At 38.0% G+C, this 17,600-nt stretch overlaps 1 protein-coding gene across 2 annotated transcripts in view; it reads left to right on the forward strand.

The window, feature by feature from the left end:
* The window catches only part of WDR36 (WD repeat domain 36), a 41,331-nt gene extending 25,302 nt beyond the window's left edge, over positions 1-16,029 (forward strand). For both annotated transcript variants that reach the window (XM_070056530.1, XM_008262002.3), the window contains 7 exons: positions 6,084-6,191; positions 7,007-7,104; positions 7,795-7,940; positions 10,674-10,793; positions 10,947-11,028; positions 14,174-14,361; positions 15,850-16,029. In XM_070056530.1, coding sequence (XP_069912631.1) covers positions 6,084-6,191; positions 7,007-7,104; positions 7,795-7,940; positions 10,674-10,793; positions 10,947-11,028; positions 14,174-14,361; positions 15,850-15,999 — 892 coding nt within the window. In that variant the 3' untranslated portion in view covers positions 16,000-16,029. The remainder of the gene's footprint in view (positions 1-6,083; positions 6,192-7,006; positions 7,105-7,794; positions 7,941-10,673; positions 10,794-10,946; positions 11,029-14,173; positions 14,362-15,849) is intronic.
* The last annotated feature ends 1,571 nt before the right edge of the window (positions 16,030-17,600 follow it).

Here is a 17,600-nt window from a genome sequence, read left to right on the forward strand (position 1 = left end):
GCTAAAGATTATCACTAATGAGTCCAGCTGCAATAATTAGGGACATTTGTCCACAATGTGCTGCCTCTTTTTCACTTAAAATAGAATAAAACAAAATCTAGCTGGCTGTGTACTCTTTTAGCTTTAAGTTCACCTGAAGTTGGTATATCCTTAATTAAAAACTTTTTTAAGAGACACTATTAGAAATATTGTCAGTCTCTTCTGGGACATTTGTAGTTTTTTAATAATGAACCTTATATAATTAAAACTGCTTAAAAGAAACTTAGAGCTGACAATTCACTTTTCACTTCCCTTTTTGATAGTATTAATTCACATTAGGTAGGAGAGGTTAATATATTCAGTAATACTAAATTGGCAAAATATTTTTTAAGTGGTAGCTGTATTCTTGGAATGGAAAAATTAAGCATATTCAGAGCCAAAGCCTTTGACTCAGCATTAGTCTTTTTGCTGAATTTCAAATTTCAATAAAAAGTCAATCAGATGTAAACCCCTTTCAACTGTTTACCTTGTTTTTAGGTGAACAGAGACCATTTTAGGTAAATGCAAAGGAATGAAGTTAGGTACAATACAAGGGTAAGAAACAAGCCACGACAGGTTGTTAAAACCCTGGGTTCTAGTCCTGGTCAGGGCACCGGTTCTGTCCTGATTGCTCCTCTTCCAGCCCAGCTCTCTGCTGTGGCCCGGGAAGGCAGTGGAGGATGGCCCACGTCCTTGGGCCCTGCACCACATGGGAGACCAGGAGGAAGCACCTGACTCCTGTCTTTGGAGCAGTGCAGTGCGCCAGCTGTAGCGGCCATTTGGGGGGTGAACCAACGGAAGGAAGGAAGACCTTTCTCTCTTGTCTCTCTCTCTCTCTCTCACTCACTCACTTCTAACTCTGCCTGTCAAAAAAAAAGAAAATATAATAAGAGCTATACTGGTTAGACAAATATTTTTACTATAGAAAATATAAGTAATTCTTTGGTTAAAATTTGAAGCAAATGAGGGAGCTTGAAAACCATATCAAACAAATGATCCTACTGTTTAACTGTAACTAAGGTAACATTTACTGTGTGCTACTGAGTCCTGTACTTTTATGTTTTATATTTTGATGGATGTGGATGCTATTAGTGTAATTAGTTCCCTTTTGCAAATGAGGGAATAGAGACTTAGAAAGAAATTGTTTTCTCACAGTAGCTTGGTGTTTAAATGGGAGAGGAAACAGCATGTAAGAGTTTTCTCAACATTTGTGATAATCATTCTTGCTCAGGTTATGTCATATGTTCTAAGAATGGATTGACTTTCTCGCAATAGAAAATAGATACTAAGGAAGTTAGAATAGTTTATACTACAACCCCTGTTGGTTTTTTGTTCTGTTTTTTCCTCTTTTAAACATAAGTAGTAGTATATGGCTGGTGCCGCGGCTCACTAGGCTAATCCTCCACCTGCGGCACCAGTACCCCGGGTTCTAGTCCCAGTTGAGGTGCCGGGTTCTGTCCTGGTTGCTCCTCTTCCAGTCCAGCTCTCTGCTATGGCCCGGGAAGGCAGTGGAAGATGACCCAAGTGCTTGGGCCCTGCACCCACATGGTTGACCAGGAGGAAGCACCTGGCTCCTGGCTGTGGCAGCCATTTAGGGGGTGAACCAATGGAAAGAAGATCTTTCTCTCTTACTGTCTAACTCTGCTTGTCCAAAAAAAAAAAAAACAAAAAAAACCGTAAGTAGTATGGCAACCTTTGTTGTGCCTATTTCTTTCCTCAGTAAGCAGCTTATTATTTATATGGCATATTAAATATTTGAAGAATGAGTACTCATTATATAGCCTGAGAAACGAAGCTATCTGAATAAACCTTTGAGTGCAATAATACTACAAAGGGTATCCATCTGGAATTGTGCTTATCTAAAACAAATTGCATGGGTACTGAACTGTTTTCCTAAAAAGCTTTTTGAAAGTACTAAAAATTTTTTTATGTTTGTAGAATTCTCAGAGAAGCAGGCTTGAAATTTTTTATTTCTGAAATTTTCTGTCCTCCTCCCACCATCACCGCTTTTTATTTTTTAAGATTTATTTATTTATTTGGAAGGCAGAGTTACAGAGAGATATTCCATCCACTGATTCACTCCCCAAGTGGTTACAGTTGTTGGAGCTGGGCCAATTCGAAGCCAGGAGCCAAGAGCTTCCTCTGGGTCTCGTGCAGTGTGGGTTCAGGGGCCTAAGGACTTGGCCCATCTTCTATTGCTTTCCCAGGCAGAGAGCTGGATAGGAAGTGGAGCAGCTGGAACTAGAACTGGCGCCCATATGGGATGCTGGCACTGCAGGCTGCAGCTTTATCCGCTATGCCACACCACCAGCCCCTCTAGTTGTTTTTGATTTATTTGAAAATTCAGATTGAACTCTTTGGGGAATGAAAAATATATAAAATTAAATAATTTTAATAAAATTTTGAATTTTGTTCTGTTGGCATCCCTTGCTTACCCCTACTTTCTGAGGAGCCATTACATGAGAAGCATTGGATTAGAACATTGGTTTGAATTTCTCGCTAAGGCAAAAGTATCACTTTTTCCTTCTCATGAAAGGTTCCTGTGGAAGGTGATTCTGTAACCTAAGAGACAGAGTTTTAGATACTATCTTCATTTATTCAGAATAATAGTCAGAAAGGACTTCCTGTATAGGCAGGGCTCTGATCTTACCCTAGATTAGAATATTACTGATATTCTTCTGAGGGGATAAAAAAATACATGTTTAATATATATGTGTGTGTGTTCTTTTTCATTTTGTGGGATTATTAATAGACTGTATGGTAGTTTTATGTCTGGATTAAGTCCCACTTGGACTTTATGAACTAATGGAGCAGTGTAAAATATGCTGTGTTTGTGGAAACCACCTTCCTCAATTTGGTGTTTTTACATAATTGAAGTCAAGTTTACCCACACACCACAGCTACAGAAATAAAGTTGCACAATGGAATTGACATAATAATTGCAGTTTCAAGGAAAATAGATTTGCTTAAGCCATCTTCTATTTGGACCATCTTCCACTGCTTTTCCTGTTATCAGGAAGCTGGATCAGCAGTGGAGTAGCCGGGAAATGAACTGGGGTCCATGTTACAGGTGGTGGCTTTACCTACCACACCACAACGCTGGCCCTAAATTCTCTTCCTTAACAGATCGATTCTAAACAAGTTAGGAAGTTTCATTCCACATATACTTAAACAATATCCAACAGGACAAAGGAGAAATGGTCAAATCTACCATTGTTGTGTTTTATGTTTCATCTTTATCTGTATGTATTCTGATATCTTCTCTATTTTGTTTGGATTAAATAACATAAGCAATCTCTAGCATGTAATAACTAGTTAGCAAATGATTCCCTTTTCCCATTTCTCTTGATTTACAAGAAAAGGTATTCTTGAGAGCTTCCAAAGTAGATTTAAGAAGAAATCAAACATTTTCTCCATGACTGAGTTTAAGCAGCAATTCTTATGCAGAGCACACTTTAGTGTTTGTTTTCAACGCTCTACTCCTAATTTTGGCCTTTTCTTCCAATCATGTATTCATTACTTAAGATTTACATTTTTAATTGCTTTCTGAGGAGATAGAGATTTTACCATGGTTGTGTCACATAATGTTTCCACTAAAGAGCCTTCATTTATACTTAAACTGATCATAGTGTATTTCATGAATGTATTCACTGATGTTGGACATACCCTGGATATGTATGTTACTGCCCTGTTACACCCCTAGTTTCAGTAGTAGTTTAATTATAGGTGATGGAGGTTAAGTGTGCAGACTGGTTGTATGAAAATCCTGGCATAGTTGATTTCTACCTTGAGCAAGTTGAAACTCTTATTGGGGCCTGTTTTCTGTTCTGTATGGTAGGAATGGATCTGCATTGTAGGGTTGTGAGGATTACATTAGTTAGTAACTCAAGATGCCTCCTAGCACAGAACACTAATAAAAGAAAAAAGATGTTAACTGCTGTTATCTTGTTCTTGAAATAATTTTTACTATTTTATATAGATTTGAATTTCAGTCATTTCACCATACCTTCCCATAGATAGTGCGTTGGCTTCAATAAATTGGTTTTTAAAACAGCTCTAATTAAAATCAATATATTTTTCTTAAATGGATTCCCACCTTCAGCCAGCATGGGAGCCCTCCTGGAAGGGTGCAGATGAGTGCTTGACTTCTCATTTTGCTGCTTCCTAAATCTTCCTCTTTTCGTTTCCTTCATCTGAACTAAGAGTTCAGATTTTTGTTGATTGTTAGATAATTACTACCACAATCTCACTGTTCTTCCATGGAGTTGCTTATGGAAGCTAGTCCCATAGTTTTAAAATGTTGAAAAGGTTTAAAAGTTGAGGAGAAATGGAAGCAATCACATCCAGGAAGGGGTCTCAGAATAGGTTTCACAGAGAATACAATCCTTTGGAACTAGTCTTACAAACTGATTCAGCTTCAGTGGATGCTGAGGATAGAGGGATCACTCCCTGGCTAAGGGAAATGAAAAGGTAAGGTGAGGCCAGAACAGTGTGGTGCACTGAGGAGCACAGCTAGGTGTGCCCATTAGCTGTTTGAACAGGAAATACCTGAATTTGTTTTAGCTTATATAATTGATGGAAAGTCAACTAATAACTTCCAAGCAGATAGCAGTACTATCTTCACTTTCTTTTTTTTCTTTTTTAAGATTTATTTATTTATTTGAAAGGCAGAGAGGCACAGAGGGAGAGAGTACAGAGAGAGTCTTCCACCCACTGGTTCACTCCCCAAATGGCTGCAATGGCCAGAGCTGAGCTGATCCAAAGCAAGGAGCCTGGAGCCAGGAGTTTCTTCCAGGTCTCCCACACGGATGCAGGGGCCCAAGGATTTGGGCTATCTTCCACTACTTTCCCAGGCCATAGCACAGAGCTGGATCAGAAGTGGAGTAGCCGGGACTCGAACCAGTGCCCATGAGATGCCAGCACTGCAGGCAGCAGCTTTACCCGCTATGCCACAGTGCCAGCCCCTATCTTCAGTTTCGTAAGAAAATCTGCCATCAGGATGCAGAACATATCTGAACAGGAAGAACAGTGAGATTGTGGTAGTAATTATCTAACAATCAACAAAAATCTGAACTCTTAGTTCAGATGAAGGAAACGAAAAGAGGAAGATTTAGGAAGCAGCAAAATGAGAAGTCAAGCACTCATCTGCACCCTTCCAGGAGGGCTCCCATGCTGGCTGAAGGTGGGAATCCATTTAAGAAAAATATATTGATTTTAATTAGAGCTGTTTTAAAAACCAATTTATTGAAGCCAACGCACTATCTATGGGAAGGTATGGTGAAATGACTGAAATTCAAATCTATATAAAATAGTAAAAATTATTTCAAGAACAAGATAACAGCAGTTAACATCTTTTTTCTTTTATTAGTGTTCTGTGCTAGGAGGCATCTTGAGTTACTAACTAATGTAATCCTCACAACCCTACAATGCAGATCCATTCCTACCATACAGAACAGAAAACAGGCCCCAATAAGAGTTTCAACTTGCTCAAGGTAGAAATCAACTATGCCAGGATTTTCATACAACCAGTCTGCACACTTAACCTCCATCACCTATAATTGTTTATGAATGGCTTGGTTATCTATTTGGAAAACAGGCAGAATTGCTCTAAAGTTTTTCCTATTACCATTCTTTTATTTACAGCCATTTTGTTCTATTATTTTCTGTTGCCTAAGCCTTTGATTATTTTCACTGTTACAACAAAAATATGGGAGAGTACTGATAATTAAAATTATTTCAGATATACAGTATGTTCAGAATTGACCCCAGGTCAACTTACCGAAATTTGGCATTGTAAAAACACAGAGTAGTTCTTCTGCTATTCTGTTGTAGAAACTCTTTCTTCAGTTAATTGATCTGTTTAGTGTTCTGAGTCTTTGTCATTAAGAGATTATCTTCACATAGTAATTTATTTAACAAAGCTGTTTGTTAGTAATAATTTTGGTGCTGATTTAAAAAAAAATTTTGTATCTCTTATCTCTTGCAAAATTAGCAAAATTTTGTTTTGTGAATTACATCCTTTTTAATGGAGTTCAAATATTACAACATGCTAATTCTTTTTATAGCCTCATAGACTGCTTTTTGTTGGATTCAGCTCCTCTCAATGTTACTATGTCACCTACTGGAGACTTTCTGGCAACTTCCCATGTGGACCATCTTGGAATTTATCTATGGTAAGTTCGTTCTTCCAGTTCTCCTCTTTGAGGATGAGGAAGAAGGAGGAAAAGATATTGTCAGAGTGATGAGACCTCAGCAGCAGGAACATAGGCGTTCTATGTATAGTACTGCAATGAATAGAATTCAGAACCTGAGATTCCCAGTTTCTGTTTTCCATCTGAGATTCATACTAGGTAGAGAAAATCTGTACTGTACTTTGGGACATGTATTTACATTTTTATTAGTCATCCATGGCCAGGGTATAGGAGCAAATAATAGAAAGATGGCCACTTAGAGGGCCATTGTAGATAAGGGAAATCCATGACTGTTCTGCAGCCCCAGGAACATAATTAGCATGTTCACTTTCTGACTTACTCTTGAGTAAGATTTTCCTAAGTGAAGTTTGATTTTTGCCAATATGTTGAGGTTATTTTTACCTGTTAAATCAAGTTGCAAAACAAGTTTGGCAAATAACAAAGGCAGTGATCTTCCTAGATGCAAGAGAGAAATTCCTTTACTCCCAGTGTCTAGTTACAGTTGACCCAATTTGTCGTGCATGAGGTTTTTATTTTCTGAAGACATCTTTTTAGATTTTAATTGAATTTTGTCTAGTTCTCTTTTTACCCAAGAGCACCTTAGGTCAGTGATGCCCTAATCAACAGTCAACTACTTGGGACTGCCTCTGAAACAAAAAGTTGAGTTATTTTCTTATCTAATAAGAGACTGTAATCTTATAGCCAAATTCAAGATTGTAAAGATTATTACTAAATGTTAAAGTTTGAAGAAACTTTTTTACAACTTGTAAAACACTGCTTGTGTTTTTATTTCTCAGGTCCAATATTTCTCTGTATTCAGTTGTTTCATTACGGCCACTTCCTAATGATTATGTCCCTTCAGTAGTGATGCTTCCTGGTACTTGTCAAACCCAAGGTAATCACAGCATAGCAAACATTTTGAGTTGTAATGTTATTAAATAATATAGAGGGATTTTGCTACCAAAAGCAAGTTTACAGTGTTCAATTAAAGTATTTTTTTTTCTTAAAGAGATTTGTTCATTAATTTGACAAAGTTAGAGAGAGAGGGGGAGACAAAGGGAAACCCTCTGTCAGCTGGTTTGCTTGCCAAATAGCCCTAACAGCCAGGGCTGGGCTAGGCAGGAGTCAGTAGCCTTATCCTGGTCTCCCTCAAGGATGGAAGGGTCCAAACACTTAGGCCGTTTAACTCTGTCCCTCTCAGGCCATTAGCAGGGAACTGTATCAGAAGTGGAGCAGCCTGGACTCAAACCAGGCCCATATGGAATGCTGGCATTGCAGATGGTGGCTCTACTCATTATGCCACAACATGGGCCCCCCAATTAAAGTATTTTTTAACTAATATGAAATATTTTGAATTTCTGCAAAAAATAAAACTGATGTGATATGAGTACGATAGCAGATAGTTTATGAGTGAAGAGGTGCCTTGAGTTTGGTTATGAGAGTTGCAGTTAATATGGGGGATAAAGAAATGAAAAAATGGAAAAATTTTGTATGGCTCTGTTATGAAATACAGATAGATTTGGAATTAATTGTTTTCATATGATAAAAAATCTCATTTATTTGTTTTTCCTAAAAATTTTTTAAGATGTGGAAGTATCAGAAGAAACGATAGAACCAAGTGATGAAATGATAGAGTATGATTCACCAGAACAGTTGAATGAGCAATTGGTGACTTTGTCACTTCTCCCTGAATCACGATGGAAAAACCTTCTTAATCTTGATGTTATTAAGGTAATATTATCATACACTTAATACTGAGACCTATGCACATACTCTGAAACCATTTTTTTAACAGATAAGTTCCTTTACTTAGAAGACACTTAGGATTAAAAATGTCCAAAATAGCAAAGATAATTCCATTTAGTTGCATGCTATTTCATCTAATTTTATTATCACAAACATTATCTATAATACATCAACTTTGACAGCATTCAGCAGACATTTAGATGTGGTAGAAATAGTCTGTGACTCCAGAACAATCAGGAATTGCAGTTTTAAGGTCCAACCCACTAAATTACTTCCTAAGCTCCTTCTTTCCTTCTTTCTACCTTCCTTCCTTCCTTTTCCTTTCCCTTTCTTTCTTTTTCTTTCTTCAGAATTGCAGACACAGAGGGGGAGACAGAAAGATCTGTCTGCTGGTTCACTCCCACAATGGCCGGAGTTCTTCTGATCCAGAGCTAGGAGCTTCTTCCAATTCTTCCACATAGGTGGGGTGCCACAGCGCCAGCTCCAGCTTCTTTAGCTTCTAAAAAAAAAAAGAAATGCTGCCATAATGTGTGTGTCTTATTACTGGATGTTTGAGGACCGGCAAAATTTTTATCAGCTTCCTATTTTATTATGCTGCAGTTAACCCATTATCATCTGACATCCTACTATGTCTACTGCAAAAAGATTTTCAGAGCTTGTGTCAGGGCCAGGCATGTAAAATAATGGAGGAGGTACCGGATAATGTGTTGAGATGGTATAGTTCAAAAAAAAAAAAAAAAAAAACTTGGTGTCTTTGTTCTTGAGAAGTTTAAGATTTTACATGAAGAATGTAAAATGGTATAAATTATGGTATAAACTATAGTATAAATTACCAGAGTGTGTTTCATTACCCTCATTTTTGAGGAGCAAAAGCAACGAAAGAAATTAGCATAGAAAATTTCAGGTTATCTTTTGGTGGGAAAAGCAGTTGTTGCTTTTTGAAACTTGATTTGGCTAGATTCCACATGTGTACTATATACTAAATCACAAGGTGGACTGTGATAAAAAAACAAAATGGAAGGAATACTGACGTAGTTAAGTACCATGAGCTCTAATAGTTATTCTTATAACTAATAACACCAGAAAAGATGGTGTGTGTGTCTGTGTGTGTGTGTCTTGGGTAAGAAAGAAAAAGTTTTCACATTTTAAATTTCCTAATCCAAGTTAAGAGCATAGTTATGATATCGATCATGTTCTACTCTGTCACATCTAGAGGGTGCACTTTATGTAATAGCTTTAAAAACAAGGCATTGAAAAGAATTAGAGGATGAGTACAAGGGGAACAGTCAGAAAAATGTCCAACTAGCAACCAAGTTTTTGGGCTCCTCTGCTCCTTACCAGATTAGTTTATTCTTCACAAAAATGTATATGGAAACCTGAATGAATGATGAGAGAAATGTGCTCAAATCTCTAATATTTTTATTTCCTAGTGAGTAAAAGAAATTGGGATATTTATATTTGTCTTTTGGGTAGTTGTTTGCTTTCGCATTTTTGTGTAAGAGTAATTTCTAGAGCTCTATAGAACTTAAAAGCTTTTTGTCAGTGGTCCCCTACTAACTCAAGAACAACATGTTAGGAAGCAACTGTGACTTTCATTGCAGCCTCTGACATCTCAAGTAAGGGCTGTCTTTTTACTGCACTCAGTAGTGCTCAGTCCTGTTTTCTTGGAATCATTGTGTAGCATGACTCCATAAGACCGCAAATATCCCAGGCTTTCTTTTAAATAGACAATCTCCTAAGGGTTACTGAGAATCACGTAAGGTAAAATTGAGACTGTTTTATTAGGCAGAAATGTAGACTGCTTTATCAAATGCTACAGAGATAATGCTATGTAGCAGTGTATTCAACAAACTAAATTCTGTCAGTGGGAATTCCAGGGGAGTTTTTCCTAATAGAATTTTCTTAATATTTGAAATATAAACTAACAATAATGTCTTGCTTTTTAAAAGCATGAAGGAGACAGTATTTGGTGTGGTGGTTAAGAATGCCATTTGAGATGCCTGCATCCCGTTTCAGTGTGACTCTAGTTTGGTTCCTGCTACCAAGTAGGAGAGTTCTTGGCTCTCAGCTTTGAGCTGACCCAGCCCTGGCTATTGCAGGCATGTTGGGAGTGAACCACCTAATGGGATCTGTTTCTCTGGCTTTCAAAATAAATAAGTAAGTAAATAAGATAAAAACATAAAAATGAAAGCAAAGAGTACTGAGGAAACAAAAAGATTCCAACAAAATGGAAAAATTAGGTCCATGTTTCACAAAAAATATCTAACAAATTACTTCTAGCTCCAAATTGCTTCTTCCACATTTCTTTTGGGAAAAAATAACTTGATATTATAAGTGGTTATGTAAATTTTGATTTCTGTGCCATTTTTTGCTTGAGGTTGAATGCAGTACAAAAGAAATTTGAAACTTTATTTTTATCTGAATACTCGTTAGTCCAGAAGATGAACTGTGTTGGTCTTAGGGTTTTTCCTGCACCCTGTTGTTTTCCTTCTGCCTTCAGCAAGGGTGGTAGATGGCTGCATCCATGTTGAAAAGACCTGCTTAAGGATAGCTGAGGTATTGGTCAGATGAGATGTGATTTTAGCATGCTAATCTGAAAAAGTTTCATTCCTTTTTTACTTTTGATATTCGCTTTAAAATTTGATTTGAAATTAAATAGTAGAAACTGTTATTAGAATAACGACTTATTATTCTTTTTTCTTTCCTCCTTTTAATTAGAAAAAGAATAAACCTAAGGAACCTCCTAAAGTACCCACATCAGCACCATTTTTTATTCCAACAGTTCCTGGCCTTGTACCCAAGTATGCTGTTCCTGAACAAAATCACGATCCCCAACAGGTAAAAACCAAATTGGACTAGGGAAGTATATAGGGAAATGGTGGTATGTGTTTTACAGAAATAGGATAAATGAATGATAGGTTTTAATAGTGCACTGTACATTTTTGGTGACCTTGCATTTTTTGAATAAGGTGTATTTGTTTTTTGTTTAAGTCTAAAGTGGTAAATCTTGGAATTTTGGCTCAAAAATCAGATTTCTGCTTGAAGCTTGAAGAAGGACTGGCAAATAATAAATGTAAGTTAAATCTTCCATCTGCTGATTCATTCCCCAAATGACCTCAATGGCTGGGACTGGGTCAGGCTGAAGCCTGCTATCAGGAGCTTCTTCTGGGTCTCCCACATGGGTGCAGGGGCTCAAGGACTTGGGCCATCTTCTGCAGCTTTTCCCAAGTGCATTAGTGGGATGCTGGTTTGGAAATGGAGCAGCTGGGACAGGAAACAGTGCCCATATGGATGCTGCCACTGCAGGTGGAGGCTTAACCTTCTGTACCATAGTGCTTGTCCCTATAAAATATTTCTAATTAGTATCTTCAACCTGTTTTTCTGGAAAAACTAAAAAACCATATTTCTCAGTAGCTAAAAGAAATTAATAAAAAGTGAAAGGATTAAGATTTTGCTTACAGTCTGAAGTAATTTTAACTTTCATATTAAATAGATGTTATTAAATCCAGGTGGTGCTGATATAAAAAAAATCTGAAAACCTTTCACTTTTTTGTGTGAAAATTTCAATTTGGAGATGAATACATTTATCCACAGCATTTATAATTTATAAAATTAAGTATAAACATTTTATCATCTTTTTATTTTTTATTTTATTTTTATGTTTTTAAAAATTTATTTATTTGAAAGAGTTACACAGAGAAGGAGAGTAAGGGGAGAGAGAGAGAGAGAGAGAGGGAGGGAGGGACGGAGGGAGGTCTGTCTGTCTGCCATCCACTGGCTTACTCCCCAATTGGCCGCAACAGCTGGAGCTTCATCGATCTGAAGCCAGGAGCCAGGAGCGGGTGCAGGGGCCCAAGGGCTTGGACCATCTTCCACTGTTTTTCCCAGACCATAGCAGAGAGCTGGATCAGAAGAGGAGCATCCAGGTCTTGAATAGACACCCATATGGGATGCTGGCACTGCAGGCGGTGGCCTTACCCACTGCTCCACAGTGCCAGCCCCATTAGTTGTTTTTTTTTAGCAGATAACTTCAAGCCTTTTATTTTTATTTACAAACCATTTCAATATGGTTTGCAATGCAGCAGAGACATTTGACTTATCCTCTTGTTTTATGACTCAAATACTTTTGTTTTCTTACCCAGTAACACTTGAATCCACATTGATAAAAGTCCAAAAATGGACACTTGTAAATGGCTTGTTATGTTTCCCTTTGAAAATACACTGAAGATAAAATTGATTAGATTTTATTATTTATTTGAGAGGTAAAGTTACAGACAGTGAGAGGGAGAACCAGAGAGAGAGAGAGAGAGAGAGGTCTTCCATTTGCTGGTTCACTCTCCAAGTGGCCTCAATGGCCAGAGCTGGACTGGTCCGAAGCCAGGAACCAGGAGCTTCTTCCAGGTCTCCCACGTGGCTGCAGGGGCCCAAATACTTGGGTCAGCTTCCACTGCTTTCCCAGACCACAGCAGAGTATTGGAAGAGGAGCAGCCGGGACTAGAACCGATGCCAATATGGGATGCTGGCACTGCAGGCGGAGGAGTAACCTACTCCTACTGTACCCCAGCACTGCCCCAGGTTTTTTTGTTTGTTTGTTTGTTTTTTTGGCCAGCAGAGTTAGAGAGACAGAAAGGTCTTTATTCCGCTGGTTCACCCCCCAAATGGCTGCTATGGCCGGCACACTGCACCGATCCGAAGCCAGCAGCCAGGTGCTTCCTCCTGGTCTCCCATGTGGGTGCAGGGCCCAAGCACTTGGGCCATCCTCCACTGCCTTCCCGGGCCACAGCAGAGAGCTGGACTGAAAGAGGAGCAACTGGGACAGAACCAGTGCCCCAACCAGGACTAGAACCCGGAGTGCTGGTGCCACAGGCGGAGGATTAGCCTAGTTGAGTAGTGGTGCCGGCCCAGTTTTTCTTTTTTTAAAGCCGAAAACATAGTCATTGCCATGTGAATATCAAATGAATACCAAAAGGCTCAGAGCCATAGTTCAAGTATATTAAGTATGTTTTTTGTATGCCCAGGACTTACGGTCCAGGACAAGCAGACCCAGATTCCAACAGGTCAGAGAACAACTCGGAGTTGTTTAAGTGGACTTACATTTTCTTTAGTCATAGTAGTGGTGAGAAATGCACAAGGAATAGCCATTTTCCCCCAGCAGCATTGGAGCCACAGGAGGTATCCACCTCTGTGTCATGACAGTCAGACACACAAACACACAAATCCACATGTGGCCACATATAACCACACATCCACAAGAAGCCACAGCTAGCCATGCCCCTCAGTAACTTCTGTGGGTTTACAGACAACGGTGGTCCAAAGCCAAACCATTACATAACAGACTTGTGGGCAGCTAGCCAAGCAGATGGACATCATTTACCATGACAAGAGTCTTCATAGACAGGGATATGGGAGCAAACAGATAAGGGGGCATGGGCAAAAGGTGTGGGAACTTAAACACCATCTTTCTCAAGTTCATCTCCTCAACTCGATTCTTAGCATTCTTGTAGGATGTATATGAAACAATAGTATTTACTTTTAAGGAGAAGTAGATTTGATGTTGATAAGATTAAGGGGTTCAGGGCAAGCATCGTGATATGGTAGGTTGCACCGCCATTTGGGACTTCCACATCCCATATTGGAATGCCTGGTTCAACTCATGGCTGCTCTGTGATTCTAGTCAAGCTTCTTTCTTATGAACCTGAATAGTAGCAGATGATGGTTCAAGTACTTAAGTTCCTGCCACTCATTTGGGGCAGAGATGGAGTCAAGATACCCATCTGAGAAACCCAGATGGAGTTTCTGTGTCCTGGATTTGGCCTGACCCAGCCCTGGGTGTTGCTGGCATTTGGGGGATGATGGAGTTGTTGGAAGATCTTTCCCTTTGTTTATCTCTTTGTGTCATGTCTTTTAAAAAAATCTTGGAGTGTAGTAGTTCACCTCTCATTTTATACATTTCTGTATTTTTTTTCCAACAACAGGAAAAAATTTTAAATTACTAAAAATTAAAAATATTAAGCTTTAGTTATTTTTATTGTATTGCTCTCATATGTACTGGTCTTCACATACATTAGCTCTCTTTTTGTTATTTAACCTGAAAAAAACCCCAGAAAGAATTTTCTGCACCTCTTAAATATATCTTGCTTGGGGTATAAGAGGTAAACTGATTTCCTAAGTGAAGTGATTGTAGGTAATAACTGAGTTCTTTTTAAAACTTAACTCAGATGAAGCTGCCATCAATCTTCTGAAAGAAATGGGCCCATCAGGAATTGAAACAGAGCTGCGAAGCTTGTCTCCAGATTGTGGTGGGTCTGTGGAAGTCATGCAGAGCTTCTTAAAAATGATTGGAGTAATGCTGGACAGAAAGCGTGATTTTGAGGTAGCCCAGGCATATCTTGCATTGTTTCTAAAGGTAAGTCTAATGGAGGAGTCCTTCCAACTTGCCTTCCTCTGTCTATAGCAGTACTATCTAATAAAACTTTGAGCAAAGATAGTATGTTCTAGATCTCTGTAGTCCAGTGTTGTAGCCACTGGTCATCTGTGTCTATTGGATATTTGGATGTTAGTTGATGTAACTAAGAAACTGGATTTTTGATTCTATGAAAATGTATATTTAAATACCTCAGAGTGGCTGATGACTATGATTTTGGACAGCTAGACCAAACTGCTTGGTAGTCAGTCTTTTCTTTAATGCAACAGCACAACAATTTTGACTCTGTCCCCAGTATTCCTGTGCTTTCATTTTATCCAATATACTGATCCATTGACTTCCTTTTTAAAGTAGTTATGTTTTGTGACCATAAAGAGAAACTCAGGTTTTATGGTTATTTTTTCTACTTTTGAAATCAAAATACTTACCTGTATTATAGTTTGAAGGACTTTAAAATGATTTGGTATGCAAGAGCTGCTTTAAAGGTCACTGTATTGGAGAAGTCATATCCTGAGGGTCTACGATAGTGGTACGATGTTTTAAAGGAGGGAGATAATGCTAATTTTTGGTGATAGCAGATATGATTCCTCATATATCGCATTAATGCCTAAAATAAGTTTTCAGCTGATTTAAATATTTGAAAATGATTTAAAAGTTGGATATTTGGGCTGGTGCCGTGGCTCACTTGGCTAATCTTCACCTGCGGCACCGGCACCCCGGGTTCTAGTCCTGGTTGGGGTGCCGGGTACTAGTGCTGGTTGCTCCTCTTCCAGTCCAGCTCTCTGCTGTGGCCCAGGAAGGCAGTGGAGGATGGCCCAAGTGCTTGGGCCCTGCACCCACATGGGAGACCAGGAGGAAGCACCTGGCTCCTGGCTTCAGATCAGCGCAGAGCGCCAGCTGCAGTGTGCTGGCTGTAGTGTCCATTTGGGGGGTGAACCAATGGAAAAGGAAGACCTTTCTCTCTGTTTCTCTCTCTCTCACTGTCTAACTCTGGCTGTCCAAAAAAAAAAAAAAAAAAAAAAAGTTGGATATTTGTTGGGATCATGTAGAATTAAAAAATAGAAAGGCTACAAGTAGTGAATTTATGAAATTTTAGCCTTTGAGTAGAATTTACTTAAATTTATAGAAAATAAAGCAAAGGACCCATCTGCCATTCTATTACCAGTGGTTGGTATTGAAAGGAGATACTTGTAGAAACACAGAAATGTGAATTCAGTGTTATAGCTGGTCATTGGTTCCAGTTCTGCATCAGAACTGTTGTTAGTGAGAAGATTGGTGACCACTTCAGTTCTAAGGGAGTGACAGAAATTTGGTAGAGCAGTGGAAATGGGAGAAAGTAATAAGCCAGCATTTAAGGGAAAAAAAATGTAAATAGTATGCTCTTGTGTTTCTTGATAGAAAAGGAACCCAGAATAGATAAGATTTTAATTTTCCTAAACAATGTGCAAATATCAATATTATTCTTTTCAGTTACACCTTAAAATGCTTCCTTCAGAGCCACTGCTCCTAGAAGAATTGACAAGGTTGTCATCACAGGTGGAAAAAAACTGGATTCATTTACAGTCACTCTTCAATCAGAGCATGTGTGTTCTAAATTATATTAAAAGTGCTTTGTTATAAAAATAAACTTAAATGTATATAAATCAAAAATGTAGTAAATGGTTTCATTTTAACTCATTTCTATTCTCCCAGTTTCGTAGTGAAAAGGAAATGATAGCACTGCTGATTAGTTAGTAATTTTTCACATTCAATGTTAAATATATTCTTGAAGTAAAATTCTACCTCCATTTAGTTGTGAAGACCCAAAGAATCCATTCAGATGATTGGTGATCTGATTCTCCTTACATCAACTATATCTGTAAGAATTTTTTGAGTTGTTATTACCAACTCGTGTTTTTTGTATCTATTCTATATAAAATGTGCTGCATGAGGAGGTTAAGTATTGATGAATTAAACTGAAGATGTCCAATGAGAGTGATATATAAGATAATTGTGCAAAAGCCTTTCTGATATGAAGGAAAAAAAGACTGCTTCCTTTCTTGATGGCTTTGATGAAAACATGCCTCATTGACTATTAAAGCTAGAAGGTATATTGGACATATTCCAGCACAACCCTATTGTTTTGAAGAAGAGCATCCAAGTTCGGGAAGACCTGGTATCTCAGTGGCAAACCCACATGTTCTGGCACTGGCCTAGTGTTTTCTCCTTTGTAGGCTTCCTAAAGGGAGCTGTTCTTAATTGTCAATGTGGGTGTCACTTGCCCAAGGCAAATTGCTATAAAAGATTGAACAGATACCTAGGATAGGAAGGGAAATTCCACATTTCACTGAAGGTTGTCCTTCAAGGGTTTTGCTTCCTTCTGGTGACATTTTTATTTGGGAAGAAACTGCTGACTTTTCCCTTAAAAGCATTGCCAAACCACATAGCTCTGGCAGGTTTTTTATTTTCTCATTATTGTTTTGTTTTTATGGTTCAGTGATTAAGCAATGTATGAAGTAAAAAGTAAGTGCTAAAATATATTTGAACACCAATATTCTCATTCAGTCAGGATAAGAAGTTTATAGAATAACCTCTGCAAGAGCAGGATTTAAAAGGTGTTGTCTAATGATATTAAATTATTAATAATTAAATATTAAAATATTTTTATTTAATGATGTAAGCTAAGGAAACAAGGTTTTGTACTTAATTTTTTCTTTTAAAGTTGGTTAGAGATGTATTAAAACTACACTGACAGAAATGTTAATAGTGATTTGGGTTCTAACTATTTTTCTGTTTCAAATACAGTATTCTAAAGATGTTGCAACAACCCAGTATCTTATCATATGCCTTATGAAGATCCTAAGTAATTTAAAATGATAAGCACCACAAACTGAAGTTGTACTGCTTTTACAAGCCATGAACTGAGTTTTTTGCTTTTTTTCTAATGAGAGTACAAGAGTTGAATATATTGTTTATATTGGCATTATCCTAGATAGTGTTATAGCATTATTTTGGCAGATGGCAGAATTTTTCTTTTGCATTTGCCATCAAGGCAGCGGATGGAGGGAGGAAAGAGAAAGTATAGTTTATGTGTAAATGTTTTTATTTAATATTTGAAGAGGTACATCCAGTTGGTTTCCAAAATGGCTATATCAATTCACAGTTCCCCTCAGCAACAAATGAATGCCTGCTTCTTTGTAAAAGCAAGGATGCTAGATTTTTATAAACAATGGGTGAAATTA

Source organism: Oryctolagus cuniculus, chromosome 14, assembly GCF_964237555.1.
Source record: "Oryctolagus cuniculus chromosome 14, mOryCun1.1, whole genome shotgun sequence".
Taxonomy (NCBI): Eukaryota; Metazoa; Chordata; class Mammalia; order Lagomorpha; family Leporidae; genus Oryctolagus; species Oryctolagus cuniculus.